This window comes from Manacus candei, unplaced genomic scaffold, assembly GCF_025592945.1.
Source record: "Manacus candei isolate 608988 ecotype Guabito, Panama unplaced genomic scaffold, ASM2559294v1 h1tg000050l, whole genome shotgun sequence".
Lineage (NCBI taxonomy): Eukaryota > Metazoa > Chordata > Aves > Passeriformes > Pipridae > Manacus > Manacus candei.
In genome coordinates, this window is record NW_026138098.1 from 15,192,136 (window position 1) to 15,210,923 (window position 18,788).

General features: G+C 53.1%; 1 protein-coding gene across 1 annotated transcript; it reads left to right on the top strand.

Annotated features, from left to right (window-relative positions):
- Window positions 1-779: 779 nt before the first annotated feature.
- Window positions 780-18,636, top strand: ABCC2 (ATP binding cassette subfamily C member 2). The gene is made up of 32 exons (XM_051801241.1): window positions 780-967; window positions 1,502-1,675; window positions 2,157-2,282; window positions 3,392-3,526; window positions 3,936-4,058; window positions 4,398-4,453; window positions 4,700-4,931; window positions 5,541-5,725; window positions 6,335-6,512; window positions 7,014-7,268; window positions 7,736-7,801; window positions 8,298-8,435; window positions 8,784-8,930; window positions 9,194-9,278; window positions 9,370-9,436; window positions 9,632-9,758; window positions 9,933-10,109; window positions 10,212-10,379; window positions 10,658-10,844; window positions 11,683-11,815; window positions 12,245-12,350; window positions 12,594-12,813; window positions 13,283-13,437; window positions 14,417-14,572; window positions 14,675-14,874; window positions 15,490-15,616; window positions 16,006-16,107; window positions 16,210-16,353; window positions 16,589-16,747; window positions 16,998-17,164; window positions 17,498-17,692; window positions 18,122-18,636. Exons 1-32 carry the CDS (start codon window positions 926-928, stop codon window positions 18,249-18,251), a joined length of 4,662 nt encoding a protein of 1,553 aa, XP_051657201.1. The 5' UTR covers window positions 780-925; the 3' UTR covers window positions 18,252-18,636.
- The last annotated feature ends 152 nt before the right edge of the window (window positions 18,637-18,788 follow it).

Sequence of the window (18,788 nt, forward strand, 5' to 3'; positions counted from 1 at the left end):
CTTGCAGTCACCCTACCTTTCTACTGTTCCTCAAGAGCACAAATGATTAAGCAAATCCAGTTCCAGCCTTAGAGACACCATCCCCATGTGTCCCTATCATACTTCCACCTTTCTAAGCAGCAGGGTGATGATTTAATGGCACTGTCCTCAGGAGTGTTCCTCTGTCTCCAGTGATGGGGTTGCCTTAGAATGAAGATTCGAAGTCTCTTTGGGGTTTTGTGGCCACGCAGCTGCCATAACATGCAGACAACATGGAAATGTGGGAAAGGGAGAAGCAAAAGTAATAGTTCAAAAAGCCTCCTGGCTCTGCAGGCAGGAAGTTGGTAAAAGGAGCCCAGATCCTGGGTATTCAGAAAGACCAGTGCAGCATGTGGTCAGCTCAGCTGCCAGACACTGCAAATTCTCAAGCCTGGGACACTGCTGGTGTCATGGGCCTCCTTGCTGGTTGGCATATGAAAAAAAGGATACTGTCTCCTTTGGCTTCTGTGGGACCAGCTCTTGCTGGACTTTTTGTCACCATTCAGCAGGCTTGTTCTGGCAGGAGAGATCGTTGCAAAAAAGCAGTGTCTTCAGTGGGTCCATATGAGCTTGTCTCTCTTGGTGTGCACTGATGAAGGCTAGTGGTTTCTGAACAGTGGCCGTGGTGTCCTGCAGTGACTCTGGCTTCCCTGTATCTCCCCTTTGATATCTTTTTTGAGTCTTCCTCTCCTCCCTTCCCCTGATTCCGTGTGGTTTCCCAAGCCCTTTTGGTTACAGCTTTGGTTTGTGGTGTTGTGCAATAGCACCAAGTTAATAAATAACTGTGTGTCATCAGGGATTTTGTCCCAACGCTACTTGAGGGCGTGGGGGGACTTTTATCCCAAGCATCCACTCAGGACTCGGGCAGAGCGCGGGGAAGGAGCTGCCGTCTCTTCTCCCCTGAGCCATGTCAGCAGCCCTGGAGGAGTTCTGCGGCTCTGTCTTCTGGGTGAGTGGCAGCATCATCCCTATTGCCTGTTCTCGGGGCAGGACACTCAGTGGATGGGGAGAGCAGTAGATCCCAAGGCTCACAGCTTGTCCTGCCAGTGGAACCCAACGGCCAGCAGCCGGCAGAGGTTCTGATATTTATCCAGGACTGCCACAGCACTGAGAGCTGTGCAATGGCTGCGTGGTATTCACAGGACGCTGAGGCAATGACAGCTCCCTCAGTGAGCCTTGGCCTGTTTTGGCCCAGCTGGAAACAGTACACCTTGCATAGACCTCTTGGGGAATGATTTGGGTCCAGCTGCTTCAGCTGGTTTGGCTCCAGCAAGGGAGCCCGTCCCAGGCTCAGGCAGATAGATGGGGAGAGAGATATTATGTCAAACTTTGGCTGAGTGCTGAAATGCTCAGCCAGGAGGGTGGGTGTCAGGAGGGGTGCAGTGGGGGTGGGCACCTATAGGAGTGCTGGCTCTTGTGCTGTGAACCAGGTGAGAGTCAATCCATCCCAACTGACTTTGTTTTCTGTCCTTGCTGCCCCCAGAATGATTCTTACCTTGCTCGTCCAGATGCCGACCTGCCTGTGTGCTTCCAGCAGACTGTGCTGGTCTGGGTCCCCCTTGGCTTCTTCTGGATTTTGGCTCCATGGCAGCTCTTGCCCATGTGCAAATCCAAAGCCAAGAAATCATCTGTGACCAAACTCTACATCATCAAGCAGGTAGTGTGGGGCTGAGGGGGCATGGATGACAGGCTGGGGCAGCCCAGAATGGAGGTGGTGTAAGTGGAAGGCCTCTGTGCTGGAGTCAGGTATGGGATGGAGAGATGAGAAATGTAGGAGAGAGGGAGCAGTGGGATAGGGCACCATCTGGGACAGAAATGTAAACGGGAGTCTAAGATGATGCATATATCTGGGACAGAGGGAACAATAGGGGTGGAATACACTGGGAGGGAGGGCAGAGTATATACTGGGGCCTCTCTTGTGGTCTGTTATCCTCCAAACTTAAAATGATGGCAGTGCTCCTGTGGAACTGTTGCAGCTTCACAGTGATGAAAGCTCTCACAGACCAAGTGTGGGTTGAAAAGGGTGTAACAGTGCATGGAACACAGTGCTTCTATGCCAAACTGTGTTGTCTTCCAGTGGTTCCCAGTTTCCTCAGTGGTCTGGGTCTCCCCTCAAGGCTGCCCCTCTCTCCTCACAGATGCTGGCTGCTTTGCTGGTGGTGACGGCAGTGGCAGAGTTGGCCCTGGCATTTGTAGAGGACACAGAGCAGGACACCGTGCCAGCTGTCAGATACACGAACCCCAGCCTGTACATTGCCACGTGGGTAAGGGATCAGCTGGTAAATGTGCTGTGTGTCACCAAAGAGACACAGTGTGAGACCACGGGCCAAGCAGCAGAAAACTTCCCTGCCTGTTCTCAGAGATCAGTGGGAAGCTGTGTCCACGAGGGAAGTGTAGCCTGCAAATTGGACAGGGACTAGCCCTCAACATGTGTGAGTGGGGCATAAGGGCAATTCATTGAGCACAGGCGTCTGGTTGTACAGTGTTCCCTGCTTTTATCCTTAAAACTGGGATAGGTTCTACGCCTGTGTATGTGGCTGAGCTGTCTCTGATAGAAGCCTTGCTAGCAGCAGTATGGGTTTCACAGGATTGATTGCATATCGTGGACATCAAACCATGGCTTGCTGCTCTGATGTCTCACAGCTTCCCATGAGTTGCTGCTCACTTTTCTACAGAGAGTCAGGAGAAGTACCACAGGATGGCCAGGCAGAGGAGAAAGCTGAGGACATAGGGGCTATTAGCTTGATGGAATATGTGCATGGAAGTTACAGATATCCTGTGTGAGACATGGCATATTCTAACAGTCTTAACAAAACCAAAATGCTCAGGAAATGTTACTTTTGCACTTAAAACCAAAAGTAACATCCCCATTTGCTATCCTTTGTATTTTGTCACGTCATTTAATTTCACGTGCAGAGTCCATGTGGCATGATAAGACAAGGGGACTGCCCATAGAGAGGACTCTGCACTGCTGGGACATGACACGGGTTTAGTTCCAGTTCTGGAGGCAATATGCAGGAGAGAGGGTGTGACTCCTGATGGCTGGGCATGTCTGACAATGTGTATGACATGTCTGAGAATCTGGAGTGAGAACAGCTAAAAAGAGAAATAGTGCCCTGCTGTAATGTCAGGGTACCTTCAGACCTGATCTTATGTCTTCCTGAAATAAACCTTTGCCATATGCAGTTAACTCTGAAGCTTATGTAGAGTTGGCAGTGAGCTCAGGCACTGGGAGCTCAGTGTATTCAAGGCAGTGAATCCCAGCATTTCATGAATGCTGGCACCCTGGGACACATGCTTCAAAGACACTTTTAGAGTCCAGACCTAGTCCTGCAGCCCTACCTGAACCTCTGACTGGTCTTTCTTCCCGCAGCTCCTGGTCCTGCTGGTCCACGAGGCACGACGCTTCTGCTTGCGCAGAGACTCGGGGGTACTTTTCTGCTTCTGGATACTGTCCCTGCTCTGTGGGATATTGCCGTTCCAGTCACTTGTCCGGAGAGCCCTGCAGGTTGGATTTGACAGGAAGCTCTGTGCTTCCCTAAGGTTGTGTTCTGTCCCCAAGGAAAGTCCTTCATACTTGTCTCTTGGCAAGCTCTCTGTGGTATCACACAGATCCCAGCTGCCCTGGCAACCTTGGGGAATGAGAAAATACCTGAGAAGGAATTGCTCTTTTAATTCATCCTATCTCTTTGGGGAAGTATAATGTCTCCAGGACCAATTTCTCTACTTACAGACTTATGGGAGGAGGTCAGGAAGAAGTGGCAAAAGGAAGCTGATCTAGGCTGCACAGCGAGTTTTGCACTGCTACATTGTGCTCAGCCATGTTCACTGTCCTGGGGATGGATCTTGTCACTGAGTGACACCAGGTGGCCTTGAGACAACCCCCAACAATAACCCTGGGCTTTCCATTCCTGCAGGAACCAATCCCCGACCTGCCACGGTTTATCCTCTTCTTCATCTCCTATGGGCTCCAGCTGCTCATCTTCCTTGTCTCGGGCTTCTCAGATGTTGCCCCAGAAACAAAGGAAATCAGGAAGAAGGTGAGAGGACCATGTGGGAGTGGGCTTGGGGCACCACATCCCATGCATTGAGTTGGGCAGGGTGAACTCTGTGTAGGCTATGGAACCTGGAGCTCCATGCTCCAGACCTCTTGGGGAGGGAAGACCTGAGGGCTTCAGCACATGGCACAGCAAGAGCTGCAGCCTGCAGCCAGGGACGAGAGGCTGCTGCTGGCTATGAGATGGGGTTCTTGGGGTGGGATCTAGCACAGTTGGAAACTTCTGGGGCTCTTTAATGGCTGGGGGTGCTGAATCAACTCTAGTCAACACCACCTCTCAACATCAATGATCTCTTGGTACCTACTTTGCTTTGTACCATAGAACCCAGAGGTGACAGCCTCCTTCCTGAGCTCCATCACCTTTGAATGGTACAGCAGGTGAGCAGGGCTCCATGGGAGGTGGGGCTGGAAAAATAGAAGAGTGCTTCAGGGCTGGCCCAGCCCTGTTTGGGGGAGCCTGCAGCACAGGCTGCTTGGAGTTGGTAATGAGAGGCACCACACTGGGTTCAGTCTGTGCAGCCTGAGCCCAGTGCCAGGCTGGGTGTGAAGTCCTTGCATTTTCAGCAAGGACTCTCCAGCAAGTGTCATGCAGGAAACTTGCTGAGAGGTTTCTCTGCCCCACAGCGTTGTTTTCAAGGGCTATCGCAAGCCTTTGGAGATAGAGGATGTCTGGGAATTGAAAGATAAAGACAGGACACAGGCACTTTGCACTGCTTTTGAGAAGAACATGAAGACTGCCATACAGAAGGCCCAAGCTGAACTGGAGAAACGGAAACGCAAGAAAAGACACCAGAAAGGTGACCCAGACCATGGAAACAATGTGACCAAGGCCCAGAGCCAAGACATCCTGGTGCTGGTAAGTCCATTCCTACTCTTGGCCTTGTATGGGACTGACACATCCAGGTCCAGCCTCAGGGAACAGGGCCACCCAATGTCCCTGCAGCCCCTCTTTGATTCTGCAGGGCCATGGACAAGGATGGGGGAACCCATGACAGGGTGTTCCCTGTCCTTGGCAGATCCCCATGTTTTGAAAGACCAAGAAAGTCTATATCCTTCTGCCCTACAGAAGGACAGGAACCACCCTCAAGTCTACAGTACAAGCAGCTCCCTTATCTCTATCTTTCCCTACCCCAAATACCTCCCAGCAAAGAAGTCAGACTGAACATCACTCCATAATCATCCCTGGCCTCAGGTTCTTCCTGGGGTGCCTGATTTTTGGCCTGAGAGGTTCAAGGTGGTTTAGGTTTTGCAACAATTGTCTTTGGCACATGAGAGATGTGTTAGTCCTGAGTGTGTATGACATGAGCAGAGATCAGTGAGAGGGAACGTGACAGGAGGTAAAGCAAAGGCTTTATTCAGGATACCTGATCTAGGGTATGTGTCTGATGCTGCCCTGGAAGCATCTTTCCAGGTGCAGGAACCCTGCACAACCAACTCCTTCACTTTTGTGTGGGCTTCCCTCCAGGAGGAGAAGCAGCCGAAGAAGAAGAAGAAGAAGGGAGACAAAGGAGACTCTGACCCTCCTGAGGATTACGCCAGGGGTTGGTTGATGAAAGCACTGGGCAAGACCTTCCGGCAGAACCTCATGCTAGCAGTGGCATTCAAGCTGGTGCATGATGCACTTGTGTTTGTCAGCCCCCAGCTGCTGAAGTGAGTCTTTTCTCTCTGTCCCTATCCATGTTCTGTCCTGACTTTTCACCCAACCCCACCACCTCCCTCTGTGCACTATATCCAGGCCCACCATCTCCATATGTCTACATCTCCTAGCCCCAGACCCTCAGGACATTTTGCGCTCTCACTAAAGGTGGGGGAATATGCTGGGTTACAGTTTAATGAAGAATTGATTTGAGCTGGCTGCCAGCTTTTATGGGTAATAGCTTGCTCCTCGCTCCTTGCATCCTCTGTTACGCAGCCCTACTCCCTCACTGGAGACAGTCCTGGCTCTTCTCTGGGGCCCTTCATGAGTCAGTCGGGCTCAGCCCAACAGGGCTCAGCCCAATTCATTTTGCAGAGCAGCACAGTCTCTGTGCATGATCTGACATTACTGACCCACTGCTGTGTGTGAAATGCAGTGTCCTTGGCAGAACAGGGATGCCCAGCAGGTCAAGGGTCTCCAGCTTGCTGAGCATTGAGCCAGCTCTCTAGGGCAGGGTCTCAGTCACCACTCTTGTGAGGATGCTCTCCCTGCGTTCATTTGCAGCATCCTGCTTGGGTCTGTCTCAGTAGAGTGAGTGTCTCATGGGCTTCTTTATCCTCCAGGCTGCTGATTGCCTTTGTGTCGGATGAGGAGGCTTTTGCCTGGCAAGGCTATTTATATGCCATCCTGCTCTTCCTGACAGCGGTGGTCCAGTCCATCTGCCTGCAGCAGCACTTCAGCTTGTGCTTTCAGCTCGGCATAAATGTGCGTGCCAGCCTCATCGCTGCCATTTACAAGAAGGTTTGTATGGTCCTGTCATCATCCCTGTTGGCTTTCTCCGAGCTGGGCTGTGGATATAATCATTCATTGCCTGACCCATCAACCTGGGGTGACTGGGGTGTATGCACTTTACTTCTTAGGAAGGCACAGGAAAAGCTTGGCTTGTGGGATGCCCACCCAGCTCTGGGGACACTGTGGATCCTAGTTCTGCTTGGGACTTGGGTGCTGCAGCCATGTGTTTGACAGCTACCGGGGGCTGAGGCAGGTTTCTCTTCAGAGCAGTGTCACACCTAGGGCAATTGCCACTAGGATTCCTGCACAAGGATGTGTTTTGTTTCACCCAGCATCCAGTGGTCCTGGTGCGTGGGCAGTGAGGAGACTGCCTGTGGCCAGCAGGGAGGCACCAGGAGCAAACCCAGGAGCAGTTTCAGGCTGGCCTGCTAATTGCCTGCTCTGTGCCATGCTGCTGGGAGCCAGGCTGCTCCCAGACTGGCTTGCGGTGACAATGTTTTCTCTTTCCAGTCACTCACCATGTCCAATGCCACCCGCAAGGAGTCCACAGTGGGAGAGACTGTGAATCTGATGTCAGCTGATGCCCAGAGGTTCATGGACATGGCCAACTTTATTCACCAGCTGTGGTCATCTCCCCTGCAAATTATCCTGTCCATTGTCTTCCTCTGGGCAGAGCTGGGCGCCTCTGTCTTGGCTGGCCTTGCAGTCATGGTACTGCTCATCCCCATAAATGCGTTCCTGGTTGCCAAGGCCAAAACCATTCAGGTCAGTGGTGGGTGCAAGATCCTTCCTGGTCTTGCACTCCTGAGGCCCACTGTTGCTCTCTTCCCTCATTTTCCACACTCCCCTACCCTTTTCTGTTTTATTATAGATCTTTCCTAGCCTAGGAAGTTGATCTCACTTGGGCTGGGGGTAGCATGAGCCAGGGGTGATCTGCTGCTATGAGCAGGTCTGTTCTACCATCACAGTTGAACTGGAACAAAATTAGAGGCAGCCTTGAGGACTGAAATGAGATATTACCAATCATAAGATAAAGCTTTAGCTTCTACCTCACAGCAGGGTGTTGTTTTTCCCCAGATTGTCCAGAGCCCCAGGGGAGCCAAGGTCCAGCTTGGAGGGATGACTTTTCTGGGTTCAGGAGCCCATCCTTCCCTTCCCTGTGGCAGCCCAGATGTGTTTCCAAGGGTGAGCTGCTGTCTGGTTTCAGTGACATCTGGTTCTTCTGTTTGTAGGTGAGGAACATGAAGAACAAGGATGAACGGATGAAAATAATGACTGAAATCCTCAATGGAATCAAGGTGAGCAGTGGACTGGAGACTCCCCAGGCAGCTGCTGCACCCCTCTTGGTGCACTGTACCTGGAGAGAGCCTACCTGTATAACCCTACAGCACCAGTCTTATAGTCTAGCTTGGGGCCCCTGTGTCTGGGGTGTCCAAGCCTCAGTCTTTGCAATTCCCTTGGCTTCCTCACCTTTTGAAAAATTGGGTGGGGAGGAGCTCTGGGTTCCTGGACCAAGACTTGGGAGCCAAGAGAGGGTGTTTCTTGATAGTGATCCCACTGCCATAGTGGCAGAGGGGCTGGCAGTGACCTGTAAGCTGAAAATGAGGGAGTGTCAGTGTGGAAGTGGGGGAGTGCTATAAGCCGTGGTTAGGACAGGAGAGGGAAGATGCAATGGCCAAGCAGGCTTCTGAGCAAGCCAGGAGCTGGTGATGGAGGTGCTGGCCACTAGCGAGCTGAGTGTGCGGGTGGGCTTTCCTGTGAAACCAGCATCTGCTCACCCTGCTCATCCTGCAGATCCTGAAGCTTTTTGCCTGGGAGCCCTCATTTGAGAAACGAGTTAACGACATACGGGCACATGAGCTCAAGGACTTGCTGAAATTCAGTTACCTGCAGTCGATCTCTGTCTTTGTGTTCACGTGTGCCCCCTTCCTGGTGAGTGACAACAGCCCTGGGGAGGGTTGCACCTTCCTCTGAGTGGAGGCTGGGCTGTGTCCAAGGGGATGGGAAATATGGGGAATCTCATATGGAGTGCTCCTGCAGCGATGAAGGGGTTGATATCCCTTCCTCTGCCTGGGACGCAGAGTATAGTCCTGGCTGCTGGCAGGAGAACTGTGGTGGAAGGGGGTCCCATCAGGGTGGTGAGATGGGGCCCAAAGGAGAAGGGGGAAGGAGGAGGGGAATAGGTCCCCAGCAGAAAAGCACTGCTGAGGCCTAAGGGCAACAATGGGGGTCTGGACACACAGCCACATTGATGGTGCTTTTTTCTGCTGTCTCTCCTAGGTCTCCTTGGCCAGTTTTGCCGTCTATGTGATGGTGGATGAGAACAACATCCTGGATGCACAGAAGGCCTTTACTGCTATTTCCCTTTTCAACGTCCTGCGTTTCCCCATGGCCATGCTGCCCATGGTCCTCTCTTCACTAGTGCAGGTCAGCCCTCCCATAGGACAGGGGGTGCAGGGGGATCCTATGATACCTCTGCCCAAACCAGAACATGGGACTCAGGTGTGTGATGGACACCCAGGAGTCAGTGCAGGGGGGTGGGACAGGACTTACATATATAACACAGGTTTGGGGCTCAGAGGTTGGATGGGGACTGTGTGATGTGGTGCTCTGCTTATGGGGCTCCTGCCAGCCCACCCAGCTGCACCCCATGCCCATGTGCCATCCTCATCCTCTTTCTGCCATGGCAGACCAATGTGTCGACTGCGAGGCTGGAACGCTACCTGAGCGGAGAAAACCTGGACACCTCAGCTATCCAGCACAATCCCATTCCAGGCAGGTGAACCTCCAGATTACTCCCTGTGGGTCACAGGCTGTCCCCAGCTCTGGGCTTTCCCAGTCCTGAGGGCCCTCTCTCTGCTGACAGGCAACGCTGTGCGTTTCTCGGAGGCCACCTTTTCCTGGGAGCAGGACGGCAGTGCTGCGATAAGAGAGTAAGTGCTCTGCACCATATTGGGGGCAGATGGCTGGGGAGCAGGAGGCTTTCTGTGTTTTTAATTGGGGAAGGCAATCACTTCTCACAGTGCTGCTAGACACAGGTGTCCTAGAGACATTACTCTGTGCTGGTCCCACTTAGGAGCTGTGGGTGACCTGGCAATGCTGCTTCCTAAGCCCTTGTATCTTTGCAGTGTCACCCTGGACATTGCACCTGGGAGCCTGGTGGCCGTGGTGGGGGCTGTGGGCTCAGGCAAATCTTCACTGGTGTCAGCTATGCTTGGGGAGATGGAGAATATCAAGGGACACATCAACATCCAGGTGAGAGGAGCCGGCTGGCACAGGGGGCTTTGGGGCTGCCTCTGAGCTCAGTGGGGAAGCAGCAGGGCAGGACTGTCTCAGCGTGGTGGCTCAGGGCAAGGAGAGGCTGCAGGAGGTGGCAGTGCTCAGGCCGATGCTCTGACAAGGTAGCTATTCTTGTGTGTCTCCTTCCAGGGCTCCCTGGCCTATGTCCCCCAGCAGGCCTGGATCCAGAATGCCACCCTGAAAGACAACATCCTTTTTGGGTCAGAACTTGATGAAGCCCGGTATCAGCAGGTCCTTAAGGCCTGTGCCCTCCTTCCAGACCTGAAATTGCTGCCTGCGGGCGACCAGACAGAGATTGGAGAGAAGGTAGCAGCCCTGGGGGCTATGGATATTCCATAGCACCTGCAGCAGAGAACAGAGCTGTACCCCTGTGCCAGCCCCATGCCCAGAGAGGTCCTTCCTTTCCAGGGTATCAACCTGAGTGGGGGCCAGAAGCAGCGAGTGAGCCTGGCCCGGGCAGTGTACAGCAACGCAGACATCTACGTGCTGGATGACCCGCTGTCTGCCGTGGATGCTCACGTTGGCAAGTACCTCTTCAAGCACGTGCTGGGCCCAAAAGGGCTGCTGCAAAAGAAGGTGAGCACCCATGCTCCCCTACCCCCCACATAGCCAGGCAGGAGTGGCACTGGCACAGTGTTGATGATCCAGGGAAGACAGGCTGCCTGCCTGGGACAGGGAAGGATCCTGTGGCTTTCACATGGAGCTGCAGCAGGCAGGAGAGGCCTCGTGGGTGCCCTATGTCTGCATTGATGAGCAGAGAGGTCCCCAGCTAGGGGATGGAGAGCCTACAGGCCCATGGCTGGGGGACAAGGAGTGTTCTGATGGTCCACTACCCTGCAACCGCTTTGTTGCAGACACGGATCTTGGTGACACACAGTATCAGCTTCCTGCCCCAGGTCGACAACATCGTGGTGCTGGCAGCAGGAGCAGTGACTGAGCATGGCTCCTACAGCAACCTGCTGGCAAACAAGGGGGCCTTTGCCCAATTCCTGAACTTGTATGGCAGGCAGGAGGAGGATGTTTCAGAGAAAAATAACACAGGTACTGGGAACACAATGGGGCTGTGGCAGTTAGAGGGGCTGTGCATGGATCTTGTGGATATGAAGATCTGATCTTTCAGTCTGACCTGGCTCTATCCAGCCCAGGCACCAGTGGTGGCTGCTGTTAATCCTTCCCAGCTTCTGGTAATCAGCAGCACAAGGACTTCCTGCCTAAGATTTGCACCCAGGCATTATGTTGAGCAGCCAGCAAAGGATCTGATTTTTTTACTCTTTTTAGTTCATTTATGTATATGTGTCCCAAAATCTTATGTGGCAACAGACTCCATATTTTAGTGATGCTGAGATGAGAGAGATCCTTTGGTTTATTCTAAACATGCCACTGGATAACATTCATCTTTATCATGTCCCCCAGTGCCATGGGGAGGAGTGATATCAGGTCAGGTGGATGCCCACCCTGCCGGGGCTCAGCACAGTTGTCCAGCTGCAGCCTGGCTATTCCCAGACCACCCTGACAGGACCCATCTTCACCTCCTCAAGGGGGTTCTCCTGAACTGGACTGATATGACCTACTACATCTTGAACCTACTAAACTAGCACAAACCTCTGCTTGAGGTCACACCAGTGGTAGTGAGCAGCAGAGACTGCCTTCACGCAGGTCTTTAGCCCTATGTCCCCTGTCACTTCTCCCTCCAGCACCGTGGATTTCTTCCTCCTCCTGCTGTACTGGGCTTGCAGCAGGGTTGGAGAAGGTGTGATAAGTGATGGTAGGACATAGCCTGGGCATGGGGTGTGGGGTGAAACTGTGTGCAGCAGAGGTGCATGGGATCTGCTCTCTCCTCAGTGCCTGATCCTACCTTCCCTCATCCCTGTGCTTTTAGCTGTTGGTTTAGCTGGGGATGAAGAGCAGAGTGATGAAGACCTTGAGCCTTGCGTGGAGGAGGGCCCTGAAGATGTGGTGACTATGACCCTGAAACGAGAGGCCAGCATCCATCGGAGACAATTGAGTCGCAGGTAGGATGTGCCCTGAGTTCTTGGCTCTCTTCCCTGCCCCATGCTCTGCTCCCTCAGAGACATGAGTCTGGGGGTTTCCCGGGAATTTCCTGCTGGGAGCCTCCCTACCTGCTCCTACAAGCTGATCTGGGTCAGGGGCATTTACTCACATTACTCACAGTAATGTGTCACAGCCTAACTCCTTACTCTCTGTGGTCTTCCCTGAAACTCGCACTGCTGGCTGGTTCTGCTTTTGGGGATGAGGGCTACAATTTCATGGCCGTAAATGCCTAATGCTTCCACAAGGCTAATTCAAAGCTGCCCCAGTTGGGGCATTATTTTCCAGTGGGCTCTAGCACTGGAGATCCAATGCAGCATAGGGATGGACACTCAGGAGATTAGGACCAATCCAACATCCTGTGATTAATGATGCCTATCACCTCCCTGCAGCCTTAGTAAAAGGAGCACCAGTTCCTGGAAGAAGGCCCAGGAGGAGCCCCCAAAGAAAGTGAAGGGACAGCAACTGATCGAGAAAGAAGCTGTGGAAACCGGCAGGGTGAGGATGGAGGATGAAGCACTGTGCTGCCAGTGCTACCAGACCCTGACTGTGGCTCAGAGAAGTGTGGGCTGGTGTGGCCCCACTGCAGCCAAGAGACACGAAGGGACAGAGCTGCCTGGGACTGGTGGGCAAGGTGGTGGAGGGAGCACTTGGGCAGCAAAGCGGGAGTCCCAAGTCTGTGCTGGCTGCTATTTGTCTGAGGTTTGCTGGGCAGTGGTAATGAGTTAAATTGGTCCACAGGTAAAGTTCTCCATGTACATGCGGTACCTGCGTGCTGTTGGCTTGTGCTATTCCTTCTGGATTGCCATGGGCTACGTTGCAGAGTACGCTGCCTATGTGGGGACCAACCTGTGGCTCAGTGCCTGGACAGACGATGCGCAGCACTACCTGAACCAGACCTATCCCACGGAGCTGCGAGATCTGCGGATCGGCATCTTTGGGGTACTTGGGGTGTCACAAGGTGGGTGTAGGAGGACAGGGGACCCTCTCACCTCAGCTGTGTGGTCCAGAAGGGATATATGACTTGTGAGATCTGCAGGCAGAAGTGCAGGAAGCAGCAGGGGACCCAACATTGTCTTCATTTGCCTGCTGCTGCCTTCCTTCCAGCTCCTGGCTGAACTGGGGACAGATACCAGTCCGAAGCCAGCATAAACTGCCCCAGGAAGTCTGTGTTGCCTCCTTAGGTTGAAGATTACTGTCCTTAATCAATTTGGACATAGTGCTAGGGCCCAAGGTTTTCCAAAAGGGTTAGTGTTCCTCCTGGGTGGGGTGGGATGCAGTTACTGGGGCGTCCCAGGAAGGTGGGATGCAGGACTATCCCAGTGGCTCACTGCACAGCTGCTGGCTTGGAGCTGCTTTGTGACTCTGTTGAGCCAAAGGGTGCCTGGTGAACTGCTGTCACCCCCTCCCTCCCCGTGCTGTCCTTGCAGCTGTCTTCCTGCTCTTTGCCACCCTGCTGTCTGCTCGGGGTGCCACACGAGCCTCACGGGTTCTGCATCGGCAGCTGCTCAGCAACATCCTGCACGTGCCCATGAGCTTCTTTGACACGACCCCAATTGGCCGCATTGTGAATAGGTTTGCCAAGGTAAGAGAACAGCCCCAGCATGGAGAAGGTGTTTGTTCCAGCAGGTCTGGAGAGCGTTGGGTAATAACATAACACTGCTGCTGTCGAGCACGGCTCAACTGAGCCCAGATAAGGGCCAGAAAGGGACCAGAAGGGCGTAGTGGATACAAGGCTGACTGCAAGGCAAGCCAATCCTGGGCTATACTACAAAGACAGTGTCCAGCAAATCACAGGAAGTTGTTATCTCCTCTGCTCAGTGCTAAGGAGGTCACACTTGGATACTGTGTCCTGGTTTGGGGTCACCTGGTCAAGAAGGATGTGGAGAAACTGAAGAGGGTCCATAGTAGATCACCAAGAGAGGTAGGAGCCTAGAACTCATGTCCCACAGTGAGATGTCCTTCTGGTTATGGACTTTCAGAAAAATATACAGTCTTTTCTATGTAAGTGAAGCTCATAAAACAAAGAGAAAGCGAAAAGGAGGAAAATAAAGACAGGTAATTTCACGTGTGCTGCTGCTCTACTTCTTCCTTTGGTGCCATCTCTTGGTTTTTGGGAATAAAATTTCTCCTGAAATCAAGCCTCAGGCCTTCTGGGTTTACTCTGAAATGAGAGAGTATGTGATGCCGAGCTAGGAAATGGATGAAGGCCAACTGGAGACCTGTGTGCTCCTGTCTGTATGGACCTGTAGTTAGTCCTGTCCCTGTTTCTGTCTCAATTCCTATTCCTGCATCCTGGGTCCAGACAAAGATGCAATTCCTAAAGCTGGTCTGTGCAACAGGGGAATATTATAAGAAGTTTTTCTGTTAAATCAGCTGTTCCCAGGCTAAGAGCTGTGGCCCTAAATGAGATTGTAACCATAATACCAATTGAGGGTCATCCAATATTTTTACAAGTGTCTGGCACTGTGTTACCATATGAGTGGGTAGGAACCCTGTATGTATGGTGTCTTTGGGATTCTTCCTCTCTCTGGGGTCACTGACTGCTTCTTCATATGCTTCAGGACATCTTCACAGTAGATGAGACCATTCCCACGTCCTTCCGCACCTGGCTCTCCTGTTTCATGGGCATCATTAGCACATTGATCACGATCTGCCTGGCCACTCCATTCTTCGCTCTCATTATTATTCCCTTGAGCATCTTCTACTATTTTGTGCTGGTGAGTAACTGTGGCTTGAGTGAAGCTTCTGCCCTGCTGAGAGCAGTATCTTTGTGGCTGCTGGTCTTTGTGTTGGTAACAAAGCTGTGTTCCTCATTTCAGCGCTTCTATATCTCCACGTCACGCCAGCTAAGGCGTCTGGACTCTGTCACCAGGTCTCCCATTTACTCCCACTTCGGTGAGACAGTGTCAGGCCTTTCTGTGATCCGGGCCTATGAACACCAAGAACGGTTCATGCAGCATAATGAGACCATCATGGACATAAATCAGAAAAGTGTTTATTCCTGGATAATCTCAAATAGGTGAGTTTTACCCCTTATGCCACAGAACAGCCTGTAGCACCTCTCCCCAGGGGCTTCTGGGTCCTGAGAGAGGTCCTTGAGATGCTGCAGTTCTCCCTCTTGATCTCAGCATTGAGGGTTGTATAGGAACTGGGGGAGTTACGATAGAGGTGCCATCTCTGGGAACGACACATGTTAGGGTGATTTTGAAAGACAGAATGTGGACTCTACAAAGTGTCCAGAGCCTGGGTAGGGTGAGCTGTGCAGTCAGCGACTGAGATGCTCTTGGTAGGTTCTGGGAAGAGGCTGATATTTCAGGCCAGGTAGGAGCACGATGTGGGCACTCTTTGGTGTTGATGTCTTACTGGTAGATGCTTTGGGCGTGTGAGGGTTGTACAGTTGGGGCTCCTCTGATATATGGCATTACCAGCAGAGGAGGTTATGTGTGAGACATGGACGGACATAAAATGAACCTGCTTGCAGGCCACAAGTGTACCATGTGTACAGCACTGGGCTCAGGGCTGGGTGTGAGGGGTGCTGGTAGGGGGCTGCTCTTACTGGTGGGCTCTGTGTTGGGCACAGACAGGTACCTCTCTGCCTCTCCCACTGCCCTTCAGCTGTCCTCTCCTGGAACAGGTGGCTGGCCATCCGTCTGGAGTTCGTTGGGAGCCTGGTGGTCTTCTTCTCTGCGCTTCTAGCAGTGATTTCAAAGAACACTTTGGCGGGCGGCATCGTGGGTCTTTCTGTCTCCTCTGCTCTCAGCGTGAGTCAATGAAAGTGTTTTCTTATCCCAGGGACAGCCCTGTTCTGGGAGCTCTGGGCTGGCTGCAGGAGGCTGCCCTGTCTCCAGCTCTGATCCATGAAGAGGGGATTATCTGGGGTGTCACAACACCTGGGGAGTGGCTATAGAGCCAAGGAAGCACACATCCCAGTGTGAATGGATACTGGCTTCCATGAGGAGGAGTATAGTCCTGCTATGGATCAGAGATGCGGCAGCAAAGTTTTTGAAGAGCTAGAGAGGGTGGGCTGTGGCTGGGGACTGGAGATCCCAGACCAGGGACAGTCATGTTCAGGCTGAGTCCCTGAGCTGAGGTGGAAGGTAGTTGTTCCTGGGTCCCACTGAGCTCTGCATCCTCTGATTCTACCATGCAGGTGACCCAGACACTGAATTGGCTGGTGAGGACATCTTCGGAGTTGGAGACAAACATCGTGGCTGTGGAGAGGGTACATGAGTACATGAAGGTGGAGAACGAGGTGAGGAAAACAGGGTTCAGGCAAGCACCTGCTGTACAGCGTGGTGCTCTCCAGCCTCTTGGAGTCCAAGTCCCCACCTAATGCTCCTGTGCCCTCCCCCAGGCTCCATGGGTGACAGGAAAGCGTCCACCACGTGGCTGGCCCAGCAAAGGCGAGATCCAGTTCATTGACTACAAAGTTCGTTACAGACCTGAACTGGACCTGGTTCTTCAGGGGATCACCTGCAATATTGGGAGCACTGAGAAGGTGCCTCTGCCCTCACTACACTCTTTACAGAGTTACACTGTGTTAAAGCTGTTTGCTCCTCTTGGCTTCAGTCTGTGCGCTGGGGAGGGATGGTGATGGGATGTGGCTCCTGGGGACTCAGGCTGCAGGAATGGGACAGTCTGGGAGATGGCGAGGGTGGGAAGGCCCACCAGAACAAGGTGGAAAGCATCTGCCCTCTTTTCTTCAGCCCTGGTCTAAAAATCTGCTTCCACAGGTCGGGGTTGTGGGCCGGACCGGGGCTGGAAAATCCTCCCTCACCAACTGCCTCTTCCGAGTGCTGGAGGCTGCTGGAGGGAAGATCCTCATCGATGAGGTGGACATAGCAACGATTGGCCTCCATGACCTGCGCAAGAACCTCACCATCATACCCCAGGTGAGCTGATCACCACGTTTCCATATCCCACTGCTGCGTGGCTCTTGCAGGCTGTTTCCTGGGTTATGCATTGCCCTCAGTGCATAACTGGGTGCTGTGGAGACACCAAAAGCTGTGAGCATGCTGTCACCACCTCCCCTGCCCAGCTGCAGGCAGCAGCATGGGCAGAATGTGGCCACACTTGGGGGCCTGAAGCCATTGCCCTGCAGAATGGCTGTGGTGTGGCTGAACACGGTGCTGTCCCTGGCAGGACCCTGTGCTCTTTACTGGAACCCTGCGGATGAACCTGGACCCCTTTGACCAGTACTCAGATGAGGAGGTCTGGAAGGCCCTTGAGCTGGCTCACCTGAAGACATATGTGCAAGACCATCCTGAGGGACTGCTGCATCTTGTGAGCGAGGGAGGGGAGAACCTGAGGTGAGCAGGCCCAGCTCCCCTCCCTTCTCTTGCTCTAAGGGACCAGCCTGGAACAGCAGCCTCCAGCAGAATGGCTGTCCAGAAATGAGGGCACAGAAGCTTCTGGGAAAAGAAGGTGGGAGAAAAGGGTACAGGAGCCAGGGCTCTCAGGATGCCAGCGTGAGCCAGCCCTTCTATGAGGGCCCAGAAAGATGCTGAGAGATGGGGTGCTCAGGGTGGCAGATGCAGGGGGAAGGCCAGGCACAGTGTTGGGTCAGGGCAGTGTGTGCCAGTAGGCTTGCAGAAGCTCTGATAGTGTCTGTTTAGTAACTCATGTTTCCCATCTCATCCCAGTGTTGGGCAGAGGCAGCTGGTGTGCCTGGCCCGGGCCCTTCTCCGCAAAGCCAAGATCCTCATCCTGGATGAAGCAACAGCAGCTGTAGATCTGGAAACTGATCATTTAATCCAGACAACAATCCGGAGCGAGTTTTCTGACTGCACTGTCCTTACTATCGCTCACCGCCTCCACACCATCATGGACAGCAACAGGTACCATGGGACAGTACCATGGGGCAAGAGGAATGGGAATCTGGACCCCTAGGATGGGGCAAGAGGTGGCCAGCAGCAGAAGCAAGGATACAGCCAGAAGGGCAGGGGTGGATGTAGTGCCTGGGGCAGTAATACACAGTGGTTCCAGAAGAGAACAGAGGGGTAGGAAGGTTGGCCATGCAGTAGTTATGCCTTTGTGGGAGAAACATTTTTTGGTATCGTTCTTTACAGCAACAGACCATATAGGCACTCACTGTTGGCACCTTACATGAGTCACCCTGCCAGCACAGGGAGGAGGGCTGTGCCCTCACCACTGCTGAGAGGTGAACCACATAACGTGGCCACAGGAGTGAGACTCAGTGGGGGTGCAGCACTGGTGCCATCAACTCGGACCCTGGGAGCTCAGGCCTTCTTGTTCCCCTCTGCCAGGGTGATGGTGCTGCAGGCTGGGCAGATTGTGGAATTTGACAGCCCCGAGGAGCTGCTCCAGAAGCAGGGCATCTTCTCCCTGATGGCGAAGGACGCTGGCATCACCAATACCGAAAGTACTGCCCTGTAGGGGGAGCGCTGCAGCGTCCAGGTGTGTGCGAGCAGCTCCCTCCTGCTGGCGCTCACCGAGCTGGCGTCAGCGTCTCCCCGCAGCCAAGCTGCCCAGGAATTTGCCTTTCTGCAGCTGGGAAGCAGAGAGGGTGGCTTCTCTGGTTTTCCAGAGACAGAGCATCTGGACTCGAGTGAGCTGTTAACATTGCTACCATGCCCTGCCTGCTGTGCACACAGGGGTCTGGAGCTGCTTAACTTATTCTACAGAGGGGAAAAGCTATCTGCGATGCAGGGAGATCATGACCCCTGTTGGGAGTGGTCTTACTTTTTGTACTTCACCATTGCAGGTGAACCTGCCTTAGAGATGCTTTAGCACTGTGGAATTAAATTACTGTTTAATCTAAGAGTGGATGCTATAATTTATTTACTTTTTGTAACTATTTCTGGTCTTTCAACTTAAAGGCTGACATCAAGTAAGCCTTGGTTTAGCCTTAAACCCAGCTAGTGCTTGGGGGAAGCTGCCCACAGAGGTTACACAGAGGGGTGGGCAGTCCAA

Excerpts from the sequence above, each read along its gene's own strand:
- ABCC2 (XM_051801241.1), top strand. The coding sequence starts at position 926 with ATGTCAGCAGCCCTGGAGGAGTTCTGCGGCTCTGTCTTCTGG. Across the intron at positions 9,279-9,369 it reads CCAGCACAATCCCATTCCAG|GCAACGCTGTGCGTTTCTCG; the intron begins GCAGGTGAACCT and ends CTCTGCTGACAG. Across the intron at positions 17,693-18,121 it reads ACCATCATGGACAGCAACAG|GGTGATGGTGCTGCAGGCTG; the intron begins GTACCATGGGAC and ends CCCCTCTGCCAG.